Consider the following 25,589-nt stretch of genomic DNA (forward strand, 5'->3'; position numbering starts at 1 on the left):
TGTGACCTGTATTATTTTTCTGGGTTATAACAAAATTAGGCAGGCTACGTTTTCTAACATTTTTGGGTATTATGAAATTTAGTTAGATTTTTTTTTTAATTTCTTTGGTGGATTATAAACTAAAATTTATATTGACTATTTGAATGGAAATCTGACATTTTCTATTTGTTTTTTTTTTATGTAATGCAGATTAAAACTTGGTTCATGGCTGAAGAACAAAATTCTATAGTACCTGAAAATGACAAAGATAAATAGCCCATTGAGGATGGCTTTGCAGAATATGAAGTTTCCAAAAAGAGAGCAAAGACTACTTTATCTGTTTGGGAACATTTTGAGCTAATCGTAAACGATAAATATAAGCATTATAAGCATTATAAGTCTACTTTGAAGCCAAAGCAAAATATAAGCATTATAAGTCTACTTTGAGTGCTACTGCAAAAAATGGAACATCACATTTAAGGCGTCATATAACTAAATGCTCAAAATATGGAAATGCAGATATTAAACAATTTCTTATAGGTAGTGAAGTATTAACTGATGGGAATAATTCTATAAAGAATTATAAGTTTGATCATGATGAATTGCGCCATTGCATTAGCATGTTTGTTGTTCAAGGTTCTCATCCTTTTACTATTGTGGAAGAAAAGGGTTTTAGGCGCATGTTGTGTAAGGCGCGTCCTCAATTTAGAGCATATAGTAGGCATACTCTTAAAAGAGATATTCTTACTTTGTATGTGAAAGAAAGGGATAATCTTAGAGAAATGATTTCCAATGCTCCTCGTAAAATTTGTTTGACAACTGATAATTGGAAGAGTCAACATACTTCGGAATATGCTTTTAGCATTGGAAACAAGAACATTACTGCTTCTAGAAGTTCTCTTAATTCTAAGACGGTTCAAGCTTTAGATTGTCTCAAGGATTGGATTCGTACGGAAGGTAATAAAAGTTGTTTATTTATAATTCAATCTATTTTCTGAATTTTATTTTCAAATTAAGTTTTATAATTAACTAATTTTTATTTTGTGAATTTTTGTCTAGATGATTTTACACCTAAATTTGAATCCGATAGCTCAAATGAGGATGATATTAGTGATATTGATGGCAAAGAAGAAAGTGAAATTATGGATTTTTAGGTAAGTTTATTATTTATATATTAATTTAGCTTACTAGTTATTTTTATTTATATAAAATACTTATTAATTTAAATATTTTTTGTTTTGTAGGAAATGTGAATTTGCCTTGAAGGAGTTTTCATTTATATTGTTGTTCTTTTCAGTTTTTGGAGTTTTATTTGGATGGTTAAGAATATTAATTGATGTTTGTATCTTTGTTATCATGATGAACATGCTTATTGGGTTTAAATTTTGAATATTTGTGCTGAATATTTATGGAAAGTGTTTTATATACTGTTACTGTTAGCGTTAGTATATTACTGTTTTGAAGTTTCAAATTAGAATTTTATTTACAGGTTTAATAGTTGGGTGGGCCGGGCTTTTTAAAAAATTTAGGGCTTGGGCTTGGGTAGAGGGATATTAAAAAATCTTCGGGCTTGGGCGGGCTCGGGCTTGTTCAAAAAAAAGTCAGGCCCGTCCCACGAACATGTCTACTTGTCTCTTATTGATATTAGTACACACGCGGTCTTGATACAACACATCAGGTGGCATGTTCTACTGTCATCTCATCCCAAATAAATATACAATCATAGTATCAAAAATGCGGAAAATAATATATAAATAGCAAGAAACTTAACTATTGTTCAATATTAAATAATATTGAACAACACATATTTGCAGTTATAAATTTAATCAATTAAAATAGTAAATAGATGATTAATATATAAGTCGACATAGCTCTATGTATATGTTCTTTGGAGCTAGAACCCATAAATAGAATGAAATAAAATAACGGTGAGCCTAGAGCGACGAACAGAACATGGCTCAAGGGTGTCTATACAAAGCCCTTCTCTTCTTCATTAATAAAGAGGCAATGCACTCTTTGAATGGTACTTGATTCATAAAGAATGAATCTTTTGGTTAGAAGTTATACGTACTTTATAAGAATTAATAAAAATTTCCAATAATATCCACCATGATAATATATACACACGATGGTAATAATATACGTAATAATTATTAAACAAAATTGCTATATAAAAATTTGGCATATGGCACATAAATAGAAGATATATGACTTTAACTCACAGTTCTGTCGCGATCCACAGGCTGCTTCTATGCCTCGGGTGGAGCTGGCTGGACGGATGGACTATCTATTTATAAAAATAACTCAATTAATAAGATATTCATAATTTTACTTAGGCCTAAAGACTCCTAGATTAGACTGCCTAAGAAATTATGACTAAAAAATTCTACTAAAAATTTGGCAGAACCTTCCCTAATTATGGACGTTTACCCTCATATAACAGGTCTAGAACCTGCTAGAAATACTTCAATATTTCATATTTATTTAATGGGAGTTGGGCCACCAAAACTGCATTATTTTTCCGACTTTGCAACACAACCCAAATTACAGTACAAAAATTAACAGTTAGACAAAATAATATTATTTACGATATATCACACAAATATCTTCCTCGCATTTAATTTAGTTAATTACAGCTTCAATTTACATAACGGAATATTAACTCCTTTTGTAATTAATCTGCAGTAATTCTAAAATCAGGCTACTAATTTATTAAATAATTTGATTAATTAATTATAACTAACAATTAATAACCAATTATTTTCTAATAATTTTAAAATAATTTTCAAAGTCTAAATAAAATTATACCGAGCCGAAACAGAACTTATGTTCGTCTAGTAAACACCAGGGTTCGAAAGCCGATACCGTTAATGGTGCCGAATTTCCGGAAGCTTGAGTTGTGGGGAGTCCAAATATGCAAATGTCTTCGCCTGAAACTCACTGGAAGTCACTAGATCAAGGCCAGAAAGTTTCAACTCCAGCGAGGCACACTCACTATTGCTGGCGGAGGGAAATCTGTGGGGAAGAGTTGCCTTGAGGTTTTCAGAGTCCTAGAGTCCATTTCTAGCATCAGGTCAGCGAAGAGACATCAACAAGAGGCTGTTCGACGGCAACAACAAGGTGAGTCGACTTTTCCTCCTTGTTGCAGCAAGGAATGGCGAGGAGGAGGTAGAGAGAGACGACGTCGACGAGAAATAGGAGAAGGGAGGAAGCTGCAGTGGCGGAAATGGAGGGTACGGAGAAGGAGAAGGGAGAAGAGGGTGACGGGGAAAGAGAAGGAGGGGAGGGAAAATTTTTACTATTATTATTATTTTTTTCATAATAAAAGATGAAAAATGCAAATGAGTCCCCCCTTCAAAAATTTGCTACAAAGACACCCTTGCCCCAACTATTATTATTTATGGTTTATTTATTTATATATGTAAAATAATTATCCCATGAATATTTAATGTAATATTGATTTAAAAATTTACCAAATTACCCTTGATAAAACTAAAGCAATTAAAATTTAAATTCACGGGTATTACATTCTCCTCCCTTAAGAAAATTTATCCTCGACTTTTGAAAAAAGCAAGGCTTACCTCAAGATTGAAATAAATGAGGGCAGAGGTCTCTCATCTCTTGCTCGGTTTTCCAGGTACACTCCTCGGTCGAATGATTTCACCATAACACCTTGACCATCGGTATAACAGTGCAGTTGGCGAACTTGAGTATCCACGATCATAACTGGCTACTCTTCGTAGGTCAAGTCTTCACTTACTTCCATATATTGAGGCTGCAACACGTGCGATGGATTCGAAATGTACTTTCTCAATATGGATATATGAAATACCAGTTGCACGTATGAGAAATTCAGCGACAAGTCCAACTTGTATGCTACCTCTTCAATCCTGTCAATAATCTCAGAGGGTCCCACATAATAAGGGGCCAACTTGTGTTTCTTGCCAAACCATATCACACCACGCATAAGGGACACCTTCAAGAACACATATTCCCCAATACTGAACTCCACGTGCTTCCACTTCGGATCTGCATAATTCTTCTGCCTACTGAAAGCTATCTTCAGTCGCTCGCAGATAATAGGAACCTTTTCCAAAGTGATCTGAAATAACTTCGGTCCTGCTAACTTCCATTCGCCAACTTCTTCCTAACACATAGGAGAATTGCACTTCCGACCATAAAATGACTTATAAGGGGCTATCTTGATGCTTGCATAGTAGCTGTTGTTATAAGGAACTTAATCATTGGTAGGTACCAATCCCACTGTCCATCAAAGTCTATCACACACATCTGAACCATATCTTCCAAGGTCTGAATTGTCCTCTTTGATTGTCCGTCAGTCTAAGGGTGAAAAGCTGTGTTGAACTCCAATCTAGTACCAAGCTCCTCTTGTAGCTCTCTCTAAAACCTCGAAGTGAACTACGGTTCTTTGTCAGACATTATAGAAACAGGAATGTTGTGACGACTAACAATTCTCTCCAGATACACTCGTGCATACGTAGCCATAGAATAAGGAGTCTTCACGGGAAGGAAGTGCGATGACTTAGTCAATTGGTCCATAATTACCCAGATAGAGTCATAACCAGCCGAAGTCTTAGGTAAACCCGATACAACATCCATAGTAATCCTTTCCTATTTTCACTATGGTATAAGAAGCGGTTGTAATAACCTGACAACTTCTGATGCTCTAATTTAACCTTCTAACACGTCAGACACTTGGAGACAAACTCTGCCACATCCCTTTTCGTTCCATTCTACCAATAATTGCCTTTCAAATCGTGATATATCTTGGTAGAAGTTGGGTGTATGTGGTAAGCTGTATAGTGAGCCTCTTCTAAAATCTCCTTCCTGAGATTATCCATATTAGGAACACACATCCTAGTGCCCATCCTGAGAGTATCGTCATTATCTATAACAAAATTATTAGTTCGACCCGCTTCACTTCTTTCCAAATTTTTCTTAACTGTGGGTCTTGACTTTGAGCTAACTTGATTCTATTAACAAGCACATACCTAACCTTGAAATGTGCCAACAATGCTCTCAATTCCAATACCTCCATCTGCAACCCTTGGTCGTACAACTCGTGCAACTCTTTGGTGAGAGGTCTTTTAGAAGTTCTAACCATCTCCTCTGCCTTAGATTTAACTCTTTCTGCTGAAAGATATACTTCAAACCCTTATAGTCCGTATATATCTCTCACGTTTCCCTGTACAGGTAGTGCTTTTAGATCTTAAGGGCAAGGATTACTGCTGCCATTTCCAAATCATGAGTAGAGTAATTTTATTCATGCATCTTCAATTTCCTAAATGCATAAGCCATTACCTTACCATGTTGCATTAGAACGTAACCCAAACCCACTTTGGAAGCGTCACAATACAGCATGAATTTACCAGTCTTAAAGGGTAAGGTCAACACTGGAGTTGAGGTCAAATACTCTTTCAGCCTCTAACAACTTCTTTCACACGCATCAGTCCATTGGAATATGATGTTTTTCTGAGTCAGCCTAGTCAAAGGTGCTACTATCCTCGAGAAGTTTTGCACGAATCAGCGATAGTAGCCTACCAAACCCAAAAAGCTACAAATCTCTGTCATCGTGGTCGGTCTGTGCCAATCAGTCACCGCCTTCACTTTCTTAGGGTCCACTTAAATACCCTCTCTAGACACACATGACCTAGAAAAGCAATTCTTCCTAACTAAAACTCTCACATGGAGAACTTAGCGTACAACTGATGCTCCCACAATGTTTGAAGTACCATTCTCAAATGCCATGCGCGCTCCTCTTCGCTTTTGGAGTACACCAGGATATCATCAATGAATACAATGACAAAGCGATCTAGTAACAGCTTGAATACCCGATTCATCAAATTCATGAAGTCTGCAGGAGCATTAGTGAGTCCAAAAAACATTACCAGAAACTCATAATGCCCATAATGCGTCTTAAATGCCGTCTTTGAAATGTCTTCCTTATGAATCCTCAACTGGTGATACCCCGATCACAAATCAATCTTAGAGAAGCATGCAACTCCTTGAAGTTGATCGAATAGATCATCGATGTGAGGAAGTGGATACTTATTATAATCATCGCTCTATTCAGCTACTGGCAGTCAATATAGAGGCGCAAGGTACCATATTTCTTCTTCATGAACAGAACAGGAGCACCCCATGGAGACGTATTAGGTCTGATAAAACCCTTATCCAAGAGGTCCTGCAACTGCTCCTTTAACTCTGCTAATGCCATTCCGTAGGGTGGCATAGAAATAGGAGCTGTACCGGTACGACATCGATGAGAAACTCTATCTCTCTATGAGGCGCAACCCTGGTAGCTCTTTTAGAAATACATCAGAAAACTCATAGACTACCGAAACATCATTGACTCTACCTTTTTCTACCGAAGTATCCTTGACTAATGCTAGATATCCCTGATACCCACGTCAAAGCATCCGTCTAGCCGTAATGGCTAATACGAGATTTGATGGGTCATGTATTTGCTCACCTTTAAAATAAAACTTTGAGTCTCTCAGAATTTGAAAAGTTACTTGCTTCTCCCGACAGTCTAACATGGCATAATGCATAGCCAGCCAATCGATTCCCAAAATTACGTCGAAATCCATTACGTCCAACAAGATTAAATTAGCAATCAAATCTCGACCCTCAACTAACACCAGACACGACTAAAACACAACATTAGTCTCTAAGGCGTCACTTACAGCGTACTGACCAACATAGGAACCTGAAGTCTAACCGGTTGAACACCCAACCTTAAAGCAAAACTAGGCAATACAAAGGAATGGGTAGCCCCAAGGTCTAACAAAACTCTAGCCTCATAATAGCAAACTGGAATTATACCTGACACCATAACATTAGAGGCTCGTGCATCCTGATGGGTGAGAATGAGCACTCTTGTTTGCCCATGAATTGACTGCTGAGAGCTCGAAGCCTGACTCTGAACTCTGCCCCTTGATCGGCCTCCCAAAGGCTTACTTTCAAAACCATGGTCTTGTTGGCTGACAAACTGAGATTCACCCTGAGAATATCCAAGAGCTCTAGAAAAGGCTGGCAGGGTCACAGTAGTAGACGAGCCTTGATAGAAAGATGGCTAACTGAAATAGCGGAAACATGCTCGAGCCATATGACCCATCTCGCCACACCTGAAATAGGCTCCGCTGGAAAGTAAGAACAGTCCTTGATGTGACCTGTTGTACATCTGACAAGTGCTGGCTCTAAAACTAGAGTTGTTATAACCAAAACTCTGCCCATTGCCACTAAAGCCTTGTCCTAGCCTGAATCCTCAGCTACCCTTCCGATTGTGTCTACCTTTCTTGTAAGTACGGTAGCCTCCCTACCCGGCCTGCTGGTCAGAACCTCTAGAGTAGCCTCCACTGTCGTAAAATGGCATAGCTGGTTGTGCACTAGTCTGACCTTCAATCTTGGTTTTCTTTTTCTTCCCTCATTAATCCTCTCGCCAAACCCTCATAGGGTCATCTCCATATGTCTAGCCATATCAGCCACCTCTACGAAGCTGTTGTTCTTAGACTGAACCAAGGAGACAAGCTCTGCACCAAGTCCCAATATATACTTGTTGTTCTTCTTCTCCTCGGTTCCCACAATATAGGGCGCGTACCTACTCAGCTGCACACACCGCCTAGTGTACTCTGCCACTAATAGATTTCCTTTAACCAGCCTCTTGAACCTCTCTCTATACTCCTACCATACACTGAAAGGGATAAAGTACTCATTGAACATGTCTTTGAACAATTGAGATGCTATCCCCTTCAGAGAAAAACCTGCCATCTTGATGGTCCTCTTATCTGAACAGTTCAAATCTGATGCCCTCCTCTCAACCTCATCCAGAAAGTCCAAAGGGTCCCTAGATACCCTATCAAACTCTATGGCTCTTAGCTTAGTATACTCAGACATGGGGACTTCGTCCGAATTCCCGATATCGGACCTACTATTGTGGCTCCCTGAACCCTAGGCAGTGCATTGCTATTGAAAAGCCAACAACTGCTCTAAAGCCCTATGCATCCTAGTCATGCCAACTATAAATGCTTCAACTAGGACTTTACCAGCACTGGTTGCCTCCTGAGCCTCGTTTTGATCTGGCTGGGCTGTTTCTCGGGGCCTACCTCACTTCATGGTATCACGGGCTGGTGTTGGTGGGGTCGATTAGGCAGAAACTTCATCTTAGGCCTCTTGGGCCGTTGCTGCTGCTGCAGCTGCTCGAGTCCTCAGTATAGCAAAAAACTGAAAATAAACAACAAGATATCAAAACAATAACAGACTCTTTAATGTATAGCTCAAATACTAGAATCAACGAAATATGCAAGGACAGACTTGACCCTAATTCTGCAGTAGCTAAGGAAGCTAACCTAGGTCAAAGGAAATCTAAACCTAGGCTCTGATACCAACTTTGTCATGACCCAATCTGCAGGCTCGTGACCGGCGCTAGGGAATGGGTAGGCTTAAGGCCATCGAAACCCGTACTAAGTCTAATTAGCTAAAGATCCAAATAAATGCATACATGATAATATACTACTAAAAAACCCTCACAAATATGTATATAATTAATCCTCCAGCTAGATTACAAGCAAATGTCCCATAATTTTTAACAAACCAATTTAAAATATAAGGTACCAAGTACACTACTGTGAAGAGACTAGAATTTCAAATAATTTTAAATACAAATAGTTAAGATTTAATTAGAGTAAGCCCAAGGGGGAAAGAAAAGTCGGGCTGTAAAAAGGAGTCGGTGGAGGACCTAGCTATCACTTGAAAATATAGAATTGAGACTGTCAGTCTCGGGAGTGAATTAAAATCATATATTTGAAGTAAAGTAGCCATAGATATACGTATGCAATGGTTGATAAAATAAGGTGGAACATTATAAAATAATAAGTAAGTGCCATAGTATAATTTAAAATAGTGGATTTTTAACTCATAGGGACGAGCACTTCAGTAGAACCCTAACCTCAATACTAGCAGCCTTTCGGCTCTCTTATTCAATAGGACTACCATCTAGAGAGCGAAGCTCAACTAGAGTCCTTAAATCCAGCCTAGTCACTTAATTCCCAATATAGCTAGTGCCGAGAGAGCAATGCTTGACCAGGGACCTTTCCTTCGGATATCAATTCTCACAGCCTAGAGAGTTATACTCAACTAGGGTGATTATTTATGTAGCTACAATCTAAGATAGTGAACCTATCGATGCAGTCTAGCACTAATGGCGAGTATCAAGGTCGTATTCTCGGAAAAGTGAAAACCCATAGTTACCACTTCGTTCTTTGTTATCTAACCTAAAATATATGATGGATGAATTCTAAATTTGCTAATAACTAGAAACTGAGATCTAAATGAGATGCAAGAATGAATAAATGAATGAAATAATCAACACAAGAAATGCAAACCCAAAGGGAACCTAACCTAGTTGGCAATCAAATAAAAGATAACAGATTAATGAATCCAATTATGCTACCCGTGGATGAATTTTTAACTGAATTTGGCCTCCCCCTCGAGATAACTGAATTCCTAAACCTAAGAGCCTAAAGTTGGAATCTCTTCCTAAAGATCGATTATTAAGTTAGCATTAAGCTTTAATCCGCTTCTATTAAGCTTTGTTAATTCTTAATCCGGCTAGCCAATTACCCTTATCTCTAAGTGATCATTAACCAGTTCTTGCTATTAAAAATTCAATTACTTAATGAATTTCTCAATTACATAAAGCAATCTAAGGAACACAATTCACAACGTCTCATGAATAATGTGATTTCTTATTAATACTGAAAGCAAGAAGAATACAAAAAGGAACTCAAACAATCCAACAATTTAGTATTAAGTCGACATATTAAGGAAATCCCAATAGGTTTAATCGATCTAGCTACACATGTTCATGTCTAAAACAATTAGGAATTCAATAACAATGAAAGAATAAAGAAAATGAAATAGATACACCATTTTCTTTCGAATTGGTTGAACAACTCAAAATCCCCAAATTTGATTAATGAACCCTAAATGCCTCCAAATCTCCTCTTGATCTTCAATTGGATGTTAAAACCAATGTAATCCTTCCTTCAATAGATGAAATAGTCTCCTAAAGTCGAGTATTGAAGTCTAGGAAAAGAGGCTTATTCATGTATATATGAAATCAAGTCAGAAAATCGAACCGCCTACAAAAGAACTCAATTTTGCCTATATAAATGTTTCAGCACGGCTATGCCCAAGCCTGTGTTGGTCAGCACGGCTGTGCCTAAGCCTTTGCTGGTCATCACAGCCATGCTCACGCATGTGTTGGTCAGCACGGCTGTGCTCAAGCCTGTGCTGAACCTCCGAGTCCCGAAAAATAAGCCTCTTCTCCCTAACCGTGCCCTCACCAGTGCTGAGACACCATAGGCCGTGATGGAGGCCGTGGTGGCATCAAAAACCATGCCGAAAGGTCAATTTTGAGGGTCAAATGTCAATGGTTCAGCACGGCCAGAGTTTAGGCCGTGCTTAACCTTGAAATGCTAGCCTTTGCTCAATTTTGATGGATTCTGGTCCGTATTCACATGTATCTCCCTCAAATACTGATAATGTCCATCGATGATCACCTGAAACATGAAAGGAACCAAAATACAGGTGATTCTGGCATAAAACAAGATAACTATGCACAAAAATGGAAGTAATTGAGCATATAAACATGTGTAAAACAATGCATATCATAGGGCAATTCTAAAAATATTCTTTTACTACCTTCTCTGATCAATATCGGTGTGCATGCGGTCCTAATGTAACCCATCAGGTGGTATGTTCTATTTCCGTCTCATCCCGAGTCAATATGCAATCATAATATCAACAATACAGAAAATGATATATAAATAGTAAGCAAATTAACTATTGTTCAATAACCTATTAAATAATATTGAGCAACACATATTTGCAGTCGTAAATTTAATTAACTAAATAAATATTAAATAGATAATTAAATTCATAAAACGATTATTTAGATGAATAATAAATAACTAATCTAAACTTTATAAATCAATCAATTAGATAAATAATAAATAAATAATTTAAATCTATAAATCAATTAATTAAATATAGAATAAGAATTAATAAAAATTTCCAGCAATATCCACCATGACAAAAAAAAGAAAATATACGATGGTAATAATATATATGTAATAATTATTAACCAAAATTGCTATATAAAAATTTGGCATATGACATATGTATAGAAGATATATGACTTTAACTCATAGTTTTGCCATGCTCCGTAGTCTACTCCTATGCCTTGGATGGAGCTGGCTGGACGGACGGATTATCTATTCACAAAAATAACTCAATTAATAAGATATTCATAATTTTTCCTAAGCCTAGACTCCTAGATTAGACTGTCTAAGAAATTTCGACTCAAAAATTCTACCAAAAATTTGATAGAACCTCCCCTAAAATATGGACGGTTACCCCCCATATAATGGATCTAGAACCTGTTAGAAACACTTCAATATTCCACAATTATTTAACGAGAGTCGTCCACCAAAACTGTATTATTTTTCCGACTCGTAACACAATCTAAATCACAATACAAAATTAACAGTCCAGCAAAATAATATTATTTCACGATACATCATACAAATATTTTTCCTTGCATTTAATTTAATTAATCACAGCCTTAATTTACATAATAGAATATTAACTCCTTCTGTAATTAATCTGCAATAATTCTAAAATCAGGCTACTAATTAATTAAATAATTTAATTAATTAATTAAACTAACAATTAATACACCAAAATTTTTTTAATAATTCAAAAATAGTTTCCAAAGTCTAAATAAAACTATACTGAGTCGAAACCTGAACTTTGTTATGTTCGAAAAACATCAAGGTCCGATAGCCAGTACTATCAACGGTGTCAGATTTTTAACTCGGAGGCGCTTACGCGAAGCTTGAGTTATGGGGAGTCCAAATATGCAAATTTCTTCACTTGAAACTTGCCTGAAGTCATTGGATCGAGGCTAGAAAGTTTCAACTTCAGTGAGGCTCATCCACTACTACTAATAGAGGGAAATTGGCAAGGAAGGGTTGCCTTGAGGTTTTCGGGGTCCCAGAGTGTGTTTCCGGCATCAGATCGGCAAAGACATGCCAACAAGAGGTTGTTCAGCGGTGGTACCGAACATCGAGATATGAGAGAAGGGAGGAAGCTGCGGCGATTTGAGGATGGGGCAGGCGGCGGTGGAATGGGAGGGTAGGGAGGAGGAAAAGGGAGAAGAGGGTGACTGGGAGAGAGAAGAAGGAAGGGAAGGAAAATTTTTGCTATGTTATTATTTTTTTATTTTTTTAATAATAAAAGATGAGAAAATACAAATGAGTCCCCCCTTTAAAATTGCTACAAAGACACCCTTGCCCCGACTATTATTATTTATGGTTTATTTATTTACATATGTAAAATAATTAACTCATCAATATTTAATGTAATATTAATTTAAAAATTTACCAAATTACCCTCGATAAAATTAAAGCAATTAAAATTTAAATTCACGGGTATTGCGGATAGGACAAAAATGATATCTTGATAAGTTGTAGAAGCCACCTCCCGTAAGCTCGGATTGAGAAAGGAAATTTGAATTTGATGTGGGGACCACACCCGCTTGAGTTTTGAGGACTTCGCCTCCAATTTAGGAACCACGCTTGTTGGCTTGGGAACCACGCCTGATGATATGGGAACCACGCCTGTTAATATGGATACCACGCCAGTCATTTTAGGGATCACGCTTGTTGATTTGGGAACTATGCTCGTTGATTTGGGAACATGCCCAATTACTTTTGTAGAGACTATCCTCTGGTTATTTTCCACTTGAGGAGGTAATTTACCACTTCGAGTCAATTTGGTAATTTCTCACTTTCACGTGTTCTTGGTTAGAAATTCTTTCCTCAGGGTGCAATTTGACTCAATTTACATCCTTCGGAATCCATGTTGATATTCGGCCCACTTAGGGACTAAAATGTAATTTTGATGGGTCAGGACCAAACTTGTAACTTTTTGAAAATTTCAGCCTCGGGATGCAAACTAGCCTTCCATGTGCCTCTTAGAGTCTTATATCTATACTTGGTCCATTTAAGGACTAAAATGTAATTTCAAATGGCCAAGAGTGTAAATGACTTTATCCATTCATAAATCACTTTATCTCATTTTCCCTTTTGTTTTCTCTCAAATCCTGTTTTACTCTTTCTTCGATTTCTCAGCCAATTCTTAACCAAATTCCATAAAACCAATTTTAAAATTGGTAGTCTCATCTTCTAGATTCTTCAGGCGTACTCCAATTACATCTAGCTAAGAGTTCTCACCACCAATTTCTTGCTAAAATGACCTAAGGCTTGTAAAAGGGGAGGTAATTCCTCTCTTGGCAAAATTGAACACTCATCGGGCGTTTTCAGCCGTCGGAGAGGAATTACCAATTTATAGATCTACAGTGATTAGCTGGGAGAGCATCGTCATTAGGATCCCTATATGTTTTCTACTGTTGATCTCGAGCATGGGAGGATTCTACTGGTCGGACCTGCCTATCGGGCATGGTATTTAGGCAAGAGGATCTATGGATGGGAATGAGGCCCCAACATACGCCGAATCTCCTTGTCTCCACCCCTCTTAATGTCTTGAACAACGGATCTTGCTAGGGAGGAGCTAGCGGCATGATTAGTGACATATGATGAGCCCGAGAATCTTACCATCCAGTCCTAAAGGACGGACTATGCCTCCTTCATTCCTCAACTGCTAGGGACTGTGCCAAGTACTTCTTTTGACTTATTTTGTTGAATTTTCTTTTTGTCTTGCTTATTCTGCTTATTTATGCAACTACTTTATTTGTAGTTCATCCTTCGTACCCTGCTACTTCTGAGCTGACAGAGGGTTGGTCTGCCCGACACTTGAAGCCCTCCCATTTCTCGGGTTCTTCCATTAGTGCTGCCTTTGAAACACCTACTTCAGCCACATCGGATGTGATTTCTGGGAGCATCATATTCCTCTGTGATTGGATAGTCTCGTACTGGAGTCCTCATGGTGTGATAGAGCACCGGCTTGCCATGAAACACTGCCTTCCTCTGGATTTCACTTCGAGTACTTGCATACACATAAGTTGTTCTTTATTGGTACTTTGCATCCTTTCTTCTTCTAAAATGTTAGTGTTACAAATAACCACATAGGTTCAAAGACATCAGTTTGACCATGTGCATTGGCTGGTTGGCGCTGCGAAGGGGCAATTTTTCATCCTTCGCGAGGACTGGTGGGTGAGAACAGAAAATGTTTTATAAAATGTAGTATGTATGCATGTATAAAATGTATTTCACTAATCTCCTTTTGGGTTTTCTCACAGAGACCATAAGAGCTTGCAAGGGCAGGTGGTCGACCAACAACATTAGATTTATGCTCAGCAGCGCAGGATCGATACTTTGACACTTCAGCTGTCTACCTTGCGGACTCAAGGGATGGACACTGATTTAGATGATGTGATAGGGGACTTGTGAGAGAAGCCCCAGTTTCGCCAGAACCTTTCCATATTATATTAAAACACTGCCTTTCAGTGAGTTAACATGAACTGTCTTTGTCATCTTTACTAAACTTTTTGATTTTTTTTCTACTAGTATTTTTTTCTTTTTGCTGCTTTTCTGTAAAACTCAACTCTTTGATATATAATATTTGCACTTTTGGTCCATGTGTTGTCATTATTTTCCACTTAATATCATATATTTTGAGTAAATATATGATTAGGAATCAAAAAATTGTCAAAAATCCTTTAAAAAAATAGGCTAATGACATCATCGGCTGTGTGCTAAGCCAATTCGGTTGTGCGCACAACTAATCAACTGTATAATTAGTCGATTCGACTTTGCAGTCGCAGAGTCCAAATAAAATACTGATTTGAGGCCTATAAATATACGTACCCCCCTCACACTTCCCATATATGAATTTTTATCTTCAAAAGTCAAACAACATGTCTCAAAAAAGTGCCAAAAGCCGGCAAACGCTTATCAAAATCCTAACTGGTAATGAATGGATCAAAGTTGGAAAATTTCATGTTGCATCCTTTAAAGCCATGCAACATAGTAAGCTTGATTATGGGTTTCTCCATTATGCCATCAACTTTTAGTGTCCAAGAGACCAAGTCCTTATATTTAATGGGCAAGAGATATGCCCCATGATTGAAAAGTTCTCTATCATTCTTGGAGGCTTATGGACTCTTCTCATCTGATCGCTTTGTCAAGGCGTAACAATCCTTTTCCCAGCAAACTAGTGGAACTTCTTGACATGCCCCCAGCTAAAGTACTTTCTCATTCTGTTGGTGAGTACATTACTCTTACTTCCCTAACTTTTTTGTTATGAGAAGAAATAAAGAGGAACACCTGCTTGAATTCAGATGCTGGGCTTTTGCCTTTATTCCCAATTTATATTGATTTCTCCTCAAGGAGGGGGAGATATCAGAATTGCTGGCACTATTGATCAGGTGGAGCATGGAGCAGATCCTATACCCATCATTCTAGGTGAAACCATCATTGGGTTAGACATGTAGAAAACTCTTCAATGGTTTGGAAACAGCCTTATTCTTCTTATTGGTACACAATCAAATCTCTTTTCTTTCCTTTATTATTTTTGCCTTAACTTTTGCCTATCCCCCCTTTCAGATTTTCAACTTGGTAGGCTTTTGTCTTAATTTTTGCATAAGCTGCCCTTTCGGGTTTTCAACTTAGCAGGCTTTTGTATCAATTTTTGCCTAAGACGCGCTTTTGAATTTTCAACTTAGCTGACTTTTTTTATTGGCTAAGCTGCCATTTTAGATTTTCAACTTAGCTTTCTCTCTTTTATCTTTTTTCTTCTTTTCTTTTCATTTTTCCTTTTGCAGATTTGGTTGCATGAAAAACTCTAGATATTGACCATCCTGAGTAACATTGATAAATACGAGCCAAAGCATGTGTAAGATCGATAAGTTGTTATCCTAGAGGATCATGATGGTTGGATTCCTTGGATGAAGGGTATCCCAGATACACTTATTCGATGGTCCTATCCCGGTTGGAGAATCATGCATGGCACACTAAGGTGTACAACAGTTGTGTGCCTTTACGTGGATTATAGACATCCACTTTCTACACACCTTTGATACTTTGCCTCTGATATGGGATAAAGCAACGGATTTTGAAATTCTCTCTTGAATTTGAAGGCTTTCCACTCAGACAAGATTTCTTAGACAAAATGGAGAGACTTTTGCCTCGTCGATACATAGAGCACAACATTGACTTCGAAGGTGATCTAATCACATATGGCAACTACAAAGCTTAGGTCGAGCTTCAGATTACCAAAGATATGCGAGATTCAAGAGAACTCGAGAGCTAGCTACTAATTCTAAAGATGCAAATGCAAATGCAAAGGAGAGAAGAATATGAAAATATGCTTGTTTTTTTAGATCTCATTCATTTTGCTTAGTACTTTAGCTTAGTTTTTCTTTTTAGTTAGTGCGCAAGGTAATAGACATACATATGTACGTTTGATAAGAATTCTAAACAAATTATTCATTTAATAGAGGCCTAAATGAGTATATTTTGATTTCTCAGGATACAACTCCTGTCATCAGCCAGTCTTTTCAAATTTTCTAACTCATTATTTTCTCTCATTGCCTTGACTTTGCCTGATTAACCTTTTTTGGATTTTCCAATCAGCAGGCTATTTTTTCTATACATGGTATTTCTTGAGATGATCTAGGTTGATGGGCTCAGAGAACTCGTTTCCTTCTAGATTCGAGATCTTAGCGGCGTCTTTAGGCAGGTTTTTCTTTACTAAGTACGGGCCTTCCCAATTAGGCTTGAATTTCCCTCTTCGATCAAACATGGTAGGCCTTGTGTGTTTTAACACTAAGTCTCTAGCTCTGATCTTCACTAGCTTTACTTTCTTATTGAATGCCATGGCTATTTCTTTATGGTATAAAGTCATGTGGTATAGGGTTTTCATCCTCTTTTTATCAACTAGAGTCAACTGTTGCTATCTCTGTTCAGTCCATTGGTATTCTAGTATTTCTGCCTCCAATGTAACTCTCAAAGATTTCAGTTCCAACTCAATTAGTTGTACCGCTTCAATCCCATAAACTAAAGAGTATGAAGTTTGTCTGATCGACATTCGCTCAGTTGTTCGATACCCCCAAAGTGCAAAGGGTAATCAAGATGACCAATCCTTATGATTCTATACCATCTTTGAGAGAATTTTCTTTAAGTTCTTGTTGGCGGCTTCCACCACTCCATTTGCTTGAGGTCTATACGGAGAAGACCTGTAATGTCCGATCTTGTATTCTGCTAACAAATCCGCTATTTCACCCATGAACTGCATGCCATTATCAATTACAATATGATGCGAGACTCCATATCTGCATATCAAATTTATCTCTATAAACCTAGCCATTTGTCTTACCATCACAATAGTGAATGAGTCAACCTCAACCTACTTAAAAAATGATCAATTACCACTATAATATATCTTGACCATTCGAAGAAGGTTTTATTCGTCCGATGATATCGATTCCCCAAGTTGCAAAAGGCCATGGAAATGTCAAGTTATGTAACTCAGTTAGAGGTACATTACTTAGGTTACTGTAAAGCTAGCATTCACGACATTTCCTTATTAGAGCTATACAATCCTTTTCCATTGTTAACCAATAATAACCTTAACACATAATCTTTCTAGTCAATACTATGCCGTTCGTATGAGGCCCGCACACTCCTTTATGCATCTCTTCCATCTCTACTTGTGCTTCTAACTTAGTAACACATTAGAGCTAGATGCCTGAGGCCATTCTTTTATACAATTCTCTTTCATGGCTGAGGTAATTTCTGGCATGTATCTGCAATGTACCTTTCCTTTGCAGTCAATTCTTTAGGATATACCTTATATTCTACATACCTTTTCAGATTATAGAACCAAGCTTCTCTTTCGGTCCCATCTGAACTTGCATTACTTAATTTCCTTGAAAATAAGGTGCTCCTGACTTCATGATCACCAATGGCTTCATTGGAAGTCGCAAAGGGTTGTCCCACATTGATGATAAAGTAGCTAGGGCATCCGTTATCTAATTCTCGTCTTGCAGCAAGTGTATGAATGAACACTTAGAAAAATTGCAAACGAAAGTCCTGAGATTATTGACATATGGTCTTAATCTTTCCTCTTTCATGTCCCATTCCTCAATAGCTTGTTGGATCACTAGCATGCAATTGCCATAGACCATTAGCTGCTTTGCTCTTGCTACCACAACCACATCTAATCCAAATAAACATCCTTCTTATTTTGCCATGTTATTAGTCACTTTGAAATCCAATCTTTTAGTCATCAGTAGCATTTCTCCTTCTGGCATAATAAAAACTATCCCTAACCCTGTACCTCTTGCATTTATAGGTCCATCGAAGCAAATCTTCCCCTCTTGATTTTAATTGCCCCAAATTCTCATCAGGGAACTCTAGATCCCAAGAGTCATCTCCTTTAATCGCATTATGAGCTAAAAACTCCGCTAGAGCCCTACTATTGACTACCTTCTTGGAGACGCACTCGATGTCAAATTTTGTTAAGATCACTAACCATCTAGCCAGCTTTTCTGTGAGAGGCAGAGCTTCAAACAAGTATTTCAATGTGTTTATTTCTAAAATTGCTTGCACCTTATAAGATTGGAAATGATGCCTCAACTTTCTTATAGCCCATATCATGGCTAGACATGTCTTTTCTATGAGGTTATACTTCGAATCATAAGGTAGCAACTTCTTATTGAGATAATAGACTACATGTTCCATGTCACTCGACCCACACTGCGCCACTATCGCTCTTATGGCTTCCTCTTCCAAGGCCAACTATAGAATCAACAATTTTCCATCCTTCATCGGTTTTAGTAGTAGCGACTTTATTAGATACTCTTTAATATTGCCAAAGGCTTTCTGACAGTGTTCATCCCATACAACGGGTTAATGTTTCCTCAAGAGTTTGAATATAGGATCACAAACCATCATGGCTTGGAAATGAACCTACTGATGTATTGCAAACATCCTAAAAGTCTTCTGACTTCTTTCTCTGTCTTTGGCACTGACATCTCTTGAATAGCCTTAACCTTATTTTGATCAATCTCTATTTCTCGTTGACTCACTATGATGTGAATCCAAGTTCAAAGCTTAAAGAGATCCAAGATCCATTAATAGTACAAGAAGGCCCAATCACAAGGTCCAAATCTAAGAAGCTTCAACAAGCCATATTGGGTTTAATTAGGGACATTTGGAAAGCCCAAGAACTTCAACCCAATAAGGCATCCATGGAGGCCCAAGGAATAATATTTAACTTGTTTTTATGTTAATAAAAATTAGGGTTACATGTAGCCACCATACAAGTTAATGTGGTAATTAATACCAAGTAATGGCTATCAATGTGGGTAGTGGTTATTAAGAGCCACCATATACAAGTTAATGGGGTAATTAATACCAAGTAATGGCTATTAGTGTGGATAGTGGTTACTAAGGCCATTTAAGAGTAAAAGTAATCCTATGTGTGTGAGTCTATTTTAGTAGTGTGTGCATGGACTTGTACTCTATATAAACAAGTCCTTTTCTCTTTCTTTTGGGGCATGATTGAATTTGATATATGAAATTTTGTTTGAGTTTTATTGTGAGGAATTTTGTCTTTAATTTCTTGCTTGAACTTTGCGACTTATCAAGCTTTATTCTAGCTTGTGGTGTCAAAATCTAAATCTTTGTTTTCTTGTTATTTATCAAACTTTCTTGTTTGTGGCATAAGAGGAAATTCAAAGTCTATCTTAGTATCTTTATCCTTGTTGGTAAAGGGGTTAAGTAGCATCCATCTTCTTACTTCAATCTTTGAACGATCCGAATTTGTGAATTAAATTGGTAATTTCTAGTTTTCTTCTAATTCAACTTATCATAGTATTTTTGCTATTGGGGAGTTAATTGATGAAACCTACAATTCCCATCATAAGTGGTATCAGAGCATTGGCTCGAGATTGAGGTTTGCGTATCCAATACTATATTTTAATTCTCAATATATTGTGTTCATCTTATATTTTGCACCTTTTGCCATCTATTGTTCTTGTTATTATTATTATTTTTATCTTTATTCTTCTTATCTCAAGATTTTGTTTGCATATATCAAAAAAAAAAAAAAAAGCGTCCTAAAAGAAAAAAATTGTTATCTTTGATATTTTTGTGTTAGATCTCAGATTACATAAATTTTTTTTTCTTCATATTCCATTGAGATCTATCTTTATAATTCTGTCTCTTTGTGTTCTTTGATGATCTATCTTTGTTTTTCATTTCTATTAGCCTATTTGCTACAAATTGTTCATTTCTTTAAGCCTACCTTATTATTTTCTTGTTAGCCTACCTTATTTTTTTTCATTGATTACTACATTCTTGAAATTTTGTTTGATTGAAAAACTTAGTTCATCTAAGAAATCAAAAGGCAAATTTGAGGGGTAAAAGGCAAGAGTGTGAGATCATTAGAAAAAAAAAAGAAGCCAAAATTGAGTGTAAACACAAGTGGTATACATCAATTTTGAGTGAAAACACGTGAGGGAGTGTTGTGAGATCATTTCTTTCTATTTTCTTTTATTAAAATTTTAGGTTTTACAATCATGTCAAAAGACATAAGTTCTTCTACAAATGATCATGTGATTCAAGCTATGCAACAACAATTCAAAAGAATGTTTAGTATGATGGCGGGAGTCAATGAAAAATTAGAGAAGCATGATGGCATCCTTAACCAATTACATGGAGAGCCTAGATAAAGGAGACATCCACCAATTGACCAAGAGGACTATGAAGGAGAGGATGATTTGGATGATGATCAAGTCACCTTGTTGGGACAACGAATCAATCCTAGGAGACAAGCTAGGAGACGACATCCAAATGATGATGTTGATCGCAACCTTGGAAGCATCAAAATGAAGATTCCTTCATTCCAAGGAAGAAATGATCCAGATGTGTACCTTGAATGGGAGAGAAAAGTGGAACTCATATTCGAATGTCATAATTATTCGGAGGAGAAAAAGGTAAAACTTGCCGCTGTTGAGTTTAGTGATTATGCAATTGTTTGGTGGGATCAATTTTGCAAGGAAAGACGTAGATATGGAGAAAGACCCGTGGAGTCTTGGAGAGAAATGAAGCAAATCATGAGAAAGAGGTTTGTTCCAAGCCACTACTACAGAGAGCTTCATCAAAGATTACAAACTCTAATTCAAGGATCCATGAGTGTGGAGGAGTATCACAAAGAAATGGAGAAGGCTATGATTAGAGCAAATGTGATAGAAGATCGTGAAGCTACCATGGCAAGGTTCTTGAGAGGGCTAAACAAAGACATTGCTGATGTTGTTGATTTGCAACATTATGTGGAGATTGAAGATATGGTGAATTTGGCCATGAAAGTGGAAAGGCAATTGAAAAGAAAGAGGTATGATTCTAAACCAAATATGGGTTCTTCTTCTTCTTGGAAAACTTCTTGGGGGAAAAAGGATGATAAACCTTTTACTAAGTCAAAAGTGGAAGAAACTAAACCTAAAATTGACTTGGGTAATAAGGGAAAGGGTGAGAATCAACCAGCCCAAACTAGGGGAATCAAATGTTTTAAGTGTTTGGGTCATGGGCACATTGCTAGGGAATGTCCAAATAAGAAAGCTATGATTCTAAGGAATGGTGATATTGAGTCGGAGAGTGAGGGGGATAGTGATGATGATATGTCTTCTTTAGAAGATTGTAGTGATGTTGAATGTGCTAAGGGAGATAATCTTGTTGTTCAAAGAACATTGAGTTTGCAAAATAAACATGATGTCCATAGGGAACAAAGGGAGAATTTGTTTCATACTCATTGTTTGATTTCTAACAAGTTGTGCAACATGATTGTGGATAGTGGAAGTTGTACCAATGTAGCAAGCACTTTGCTAGTGGAGAAATTGAAGTTGCCTACTACCAAGCACCCAAGACCATACAAGTTGCAATGGCTTAATGAAAGTGGAGTTGTAAAGGTAAATAAGCAAGTTTTAGTTTCGTTTCAAATTGGTAGATATAAGGATGAGGTGTTATGTGATGTGTTGCCAATGTTGGCCGGACATATGTTGTTGGGGAGACCTTGGCAATATGATAGAAGGGCTAGTCATGATGGATTCAAAAATATGTATACTTTGACTATGGATGGAAAAGGTTTAACCTTGGACCATTAACTCCAAAACAGATTTTGAAGACCAAATGCGATCAAGCAACAATATGAAGAAATGGGTTCTTCATTTGGGAAACTCTTTGGGAAGGGAAACCTTTGAGAGTAAAGAAAAGGTGAGATGAGTGAACCTAAAAATTCCAATTCTCTTGACCAAAATGGGAAACACAAGGTGAGAGAAAACAAGGAAGGTTCAAATGAAAGAAAAATGAGTGTTTATGCAAAAATGAGTGATGTGAAGGAAGCTATGCTTTGAGGTAACACATGCTTGTACTTATGTACAAGGAGATTTTGCATATTTCTAACGAAATAACCAATTGTTTGCCTAGTGTTGTTGTTGATCTTTGCAGTTTATGAAGATTTATTTCCGGGAAGAAATTCCAAATGGTTTGCCACCTAAAAGAGGCATTGAGCACCAAATTGATTTCATACCCGGAGCAAGCATTCCAAATAGACCAGCATATAGATGTAATCCGGAGGAGACCAAGGAAATCGAAAAGCAAGTGAGTGAGCTTATGGAGAAGGGTTATGTTCGTGAAAGCATGAGTCCATGTGCCGTACCCGTCTTGTTAGTGCCTAAGAAAGATGGAACTTGGAGGATGTGTGTTGATTGTCGTGCCATCAATAAAATCATGGTGAAGTATAGACATCCCATTCCTAGGCTAGATGACATGTTGGATGAATTGCATGGTTCATATTTGTTTTCAAAAATTGATTTGAAATCTGGTTATCATCAAATTAGAATGAGAGAAGGTGATGAATGGAAAACAAGTTTTAAAACTAACATGGTTTATATGAGTGGTTAGTAATGCCTTTTGGTTTAACTAATGCACCAAGCACTTTCATGAGATTGATGAATCATGTTTTAAGAGCATTCATAGGCAAATTTGTTGTTGTCTATTTTGATGATATCTTGGTTTATAGCAAAAATTTAGATGAGCATGTACAACATTTGACTTGTGTTTTTTATATGCTTAGAGAAGAGAAGTTGTATGCTAATTTAAAGAAATGTTGTCTTTGTACCAATGAAATTACTTTTCTTGGATATATTGTCAATGACAAGGGTATTCATGTTGATTAAGAAAAGGTAAAAGTAATTAGAGAATGGCCAACACCCACAAGTGTAAGTGATGTAAGAAGCTTTCATGGTTTAGCTAGCTTTTATAGAAGGTTCATTAAGAATTTTTCTACCATAGCTGCACCTTTAACTGAATGCATAAAAAAGAATGTTGGTTTTAAGTGGGGAATTCAACAAGATGAGGCTTTTAACTTGCTAAAAGACAAATTAAGTTCTGCACCCTTGTTATCTTTGCCAAATTTTACTAAACCTTTTGAGATTGAGTGTGATGCAAGTGGCATAGGTATTGGAGGAGTTTTGATGCAAGAAGGTAAGCCCATAGCATTCTTTAGCGAAAAGCTAAGTCGAGCAAGTCTAAACTACCCTACATATGACAAGGAGTTCTATGCATTAGTGAGGGTTCTAAAGACATGGCAGCATTACCTTGGCTACAAAGAATTCATAATTCACACTGACCATGAGTCCTTGAAGTATCTCAAAGGACAAGGAAAGCTCAACAAGAGACATGCAAAATGGGTGGAATTCATTGAATCCTTTCCATACATCATTAAGTACAAGCAAGGGAAAGAAAATGTGGTGGCCGATGCATTGTCAAGAAGGTATGCCTTGATCTCTAAACTTGATGCAAAATTATTAGGATTTGAATACATAAAAGATCTGTATTCTAATGATCCTGATTTTGCTAATGTTTATGGGGTATGTGAGAAAAGGGGTTTTGATAAGTTCTATAAGTTTGATGGTTTTCTTTTTCGGGAAAACAAATTGTGTGTGCCACAAAGTTCTTTGAGAGAGTTACTTGTGAGAGAGGCACATAGTGGAGGTTTAATGGGACATTTTGGGATTAAGAAAACTTTGGATATGTTGGGTAACCATTTCTTTTGGCCACACATGAAAAGGGATGTTAAGAGAATTTGTGAGAAATGCATTACTTGCAAACAAGCCAAATCCAAAGCAATGCCTCATGGTTTGTATACACCTCTTCCCATACCAAATGAACCTTGGGTAGACATTTCTATGGACTTTGTTTTAGGATTACCTAGGTCCAAGGGAGGAGAGATTCTATTTTTGTTGTTGTGGATGTGGGTTTAGCAAAATGGCACATTTCATTCCATGTCACAAGACAGATGATGCAACCCATATTGCGAATCTATTCTTCAAGGAGATTGTAAGGCTGCATGGAATGCCAAGGACCATTGTGAGTGATAGGGATGTCAAATTCCTAAGTCACTTTTGGAAGACTCTTTGGGAAAAGATGGGGACAAAGCTTTTGTACTCTACAACTTGTCATCCGCAAACGGATGGACAAACAGAGGTGGTCAATAGGACACTCGCAACACTTTTGAGGGCTCTCATCCAAAGAAATCTGAAGAATTGGGAAGAATGTTTGCCACATGTGGAATTTGCTTACAATAGGAGTGTGCATGGTTCAACAAATTGCTCGCCCTTTGAAGTTATGTATGGATTCAATCCATTGACTCCATTAGATTTGCTACCATTGCCATTGGACAAAGCTAATTTAGAGGGGAAACAAAAAGCTAAATTCATCAAGACTTTGCATGAGAAGGTGCATGCAAACATTGAGAAGAAAACACTCCAATATGAAAATCAACACAATGAAGGGAGGAAGCAGGTCATTTTTGAGCCTGGAGATTGAGTGTGGGTGCACTTGAGGAAGGAAAGATTTCCTAACCAAAGGAAATCAAAGCTTATGCCAAGAGGAGATGGTCCTTTTAGAGTGCTTCAACGCATCAACAACAATGCCTACAAGCTAGAACTTCCAAGTGAGTATGGCAATGTTAGTGCTACTTTCAATGTTAGTGACTTGTCTTTGTTTGATGTAGGTGATGAAGATGATGGAGCTGATTTGTGGACAAATCCTTTTGAAGAAAGGGGGAATGATGTGAATCCAAGTTCAAAGCTTAAAGAGATCCAAGATCCATTAATAGTACAAGAAGGCCCAATCACAAGGTCCAAATCCAAGAAGCTTCAACAAGCCATATTGGGTTTAATTAGGGACATTTGGAAAGCCCAAGAACTTCAATCCAATAAGGCATCCATGGAGGCCCAAGGAATAATATTTAACTTGTTTTTATGTTAATAAAAATTAGGGTTACATGTAGCCACCATACAAGTTAATGTGGTAATTAATACCAAGTAATGGCTATCAATGTGGGTAGTGGTTATTAAGAGCCACCATATATAAGTTAATAGGGTAATTAATACCAAGTAATGGCTATTAGTGTGGATAGTGGTTACTAAGGCCATTTAAGAGTAAAAGTAATCCTATGTGTGTGAGTCTATTTTAGTAGTGTGTGCATGGACTTGTACT

General features: G+C 37.2%; 1 protein-coding gene and 1 pseudogene across 1 annotated transcript; one reads left to right on the top strand and one right to left on the bottom strand.

Moving 5' to 3' along the window:
* Positions 1 to 3,709: 3,709 nt before the first annotated feature.
* Positions 3,710 to 4,599, bottom strand: LOC107261193. Its single transcript, XM_015718672.1, has 2 exons — positions 4,429 to 4,599; positions 3,710 to 4,126 (listed from the first exon to the last, which is right to left on the bottom strand). The coding sequence occupies exons 1-2, from the start codon at positions 4,597 to 4,599 to the stop codon at positions 3,710 to 3,712; spliced, it is 588 nt and encodes a 195-aa protein (XP_015574158.1).
* Positions 4,600 to 20,917: 16,318 nt separating this feature from the next.
* On the top strand, positions 20,918 to 25,031 carry LOC125369267 (annotated as a pseudogene).
* The last annotated feature ends 558 nt before the right edge of the window (positions 25,032 to 25,589 follow it).

The sequence above is a fragment of the Ricinus communis genome, chromosome 2 (assembly GCF_019578655.1).
Source record: "Ricinus communis isolate WT05 ecotype wild-type chromosome 2, ASM1957865v1, whole genome shotgun sequence".
Classification (NCBI taxonomy): Eukaryota; Viridiplantae; Streptophyta; class Magnoliopsida; order Malpighiales; family Euphorbiaceae; genus Ricinus; species Ricinus communis.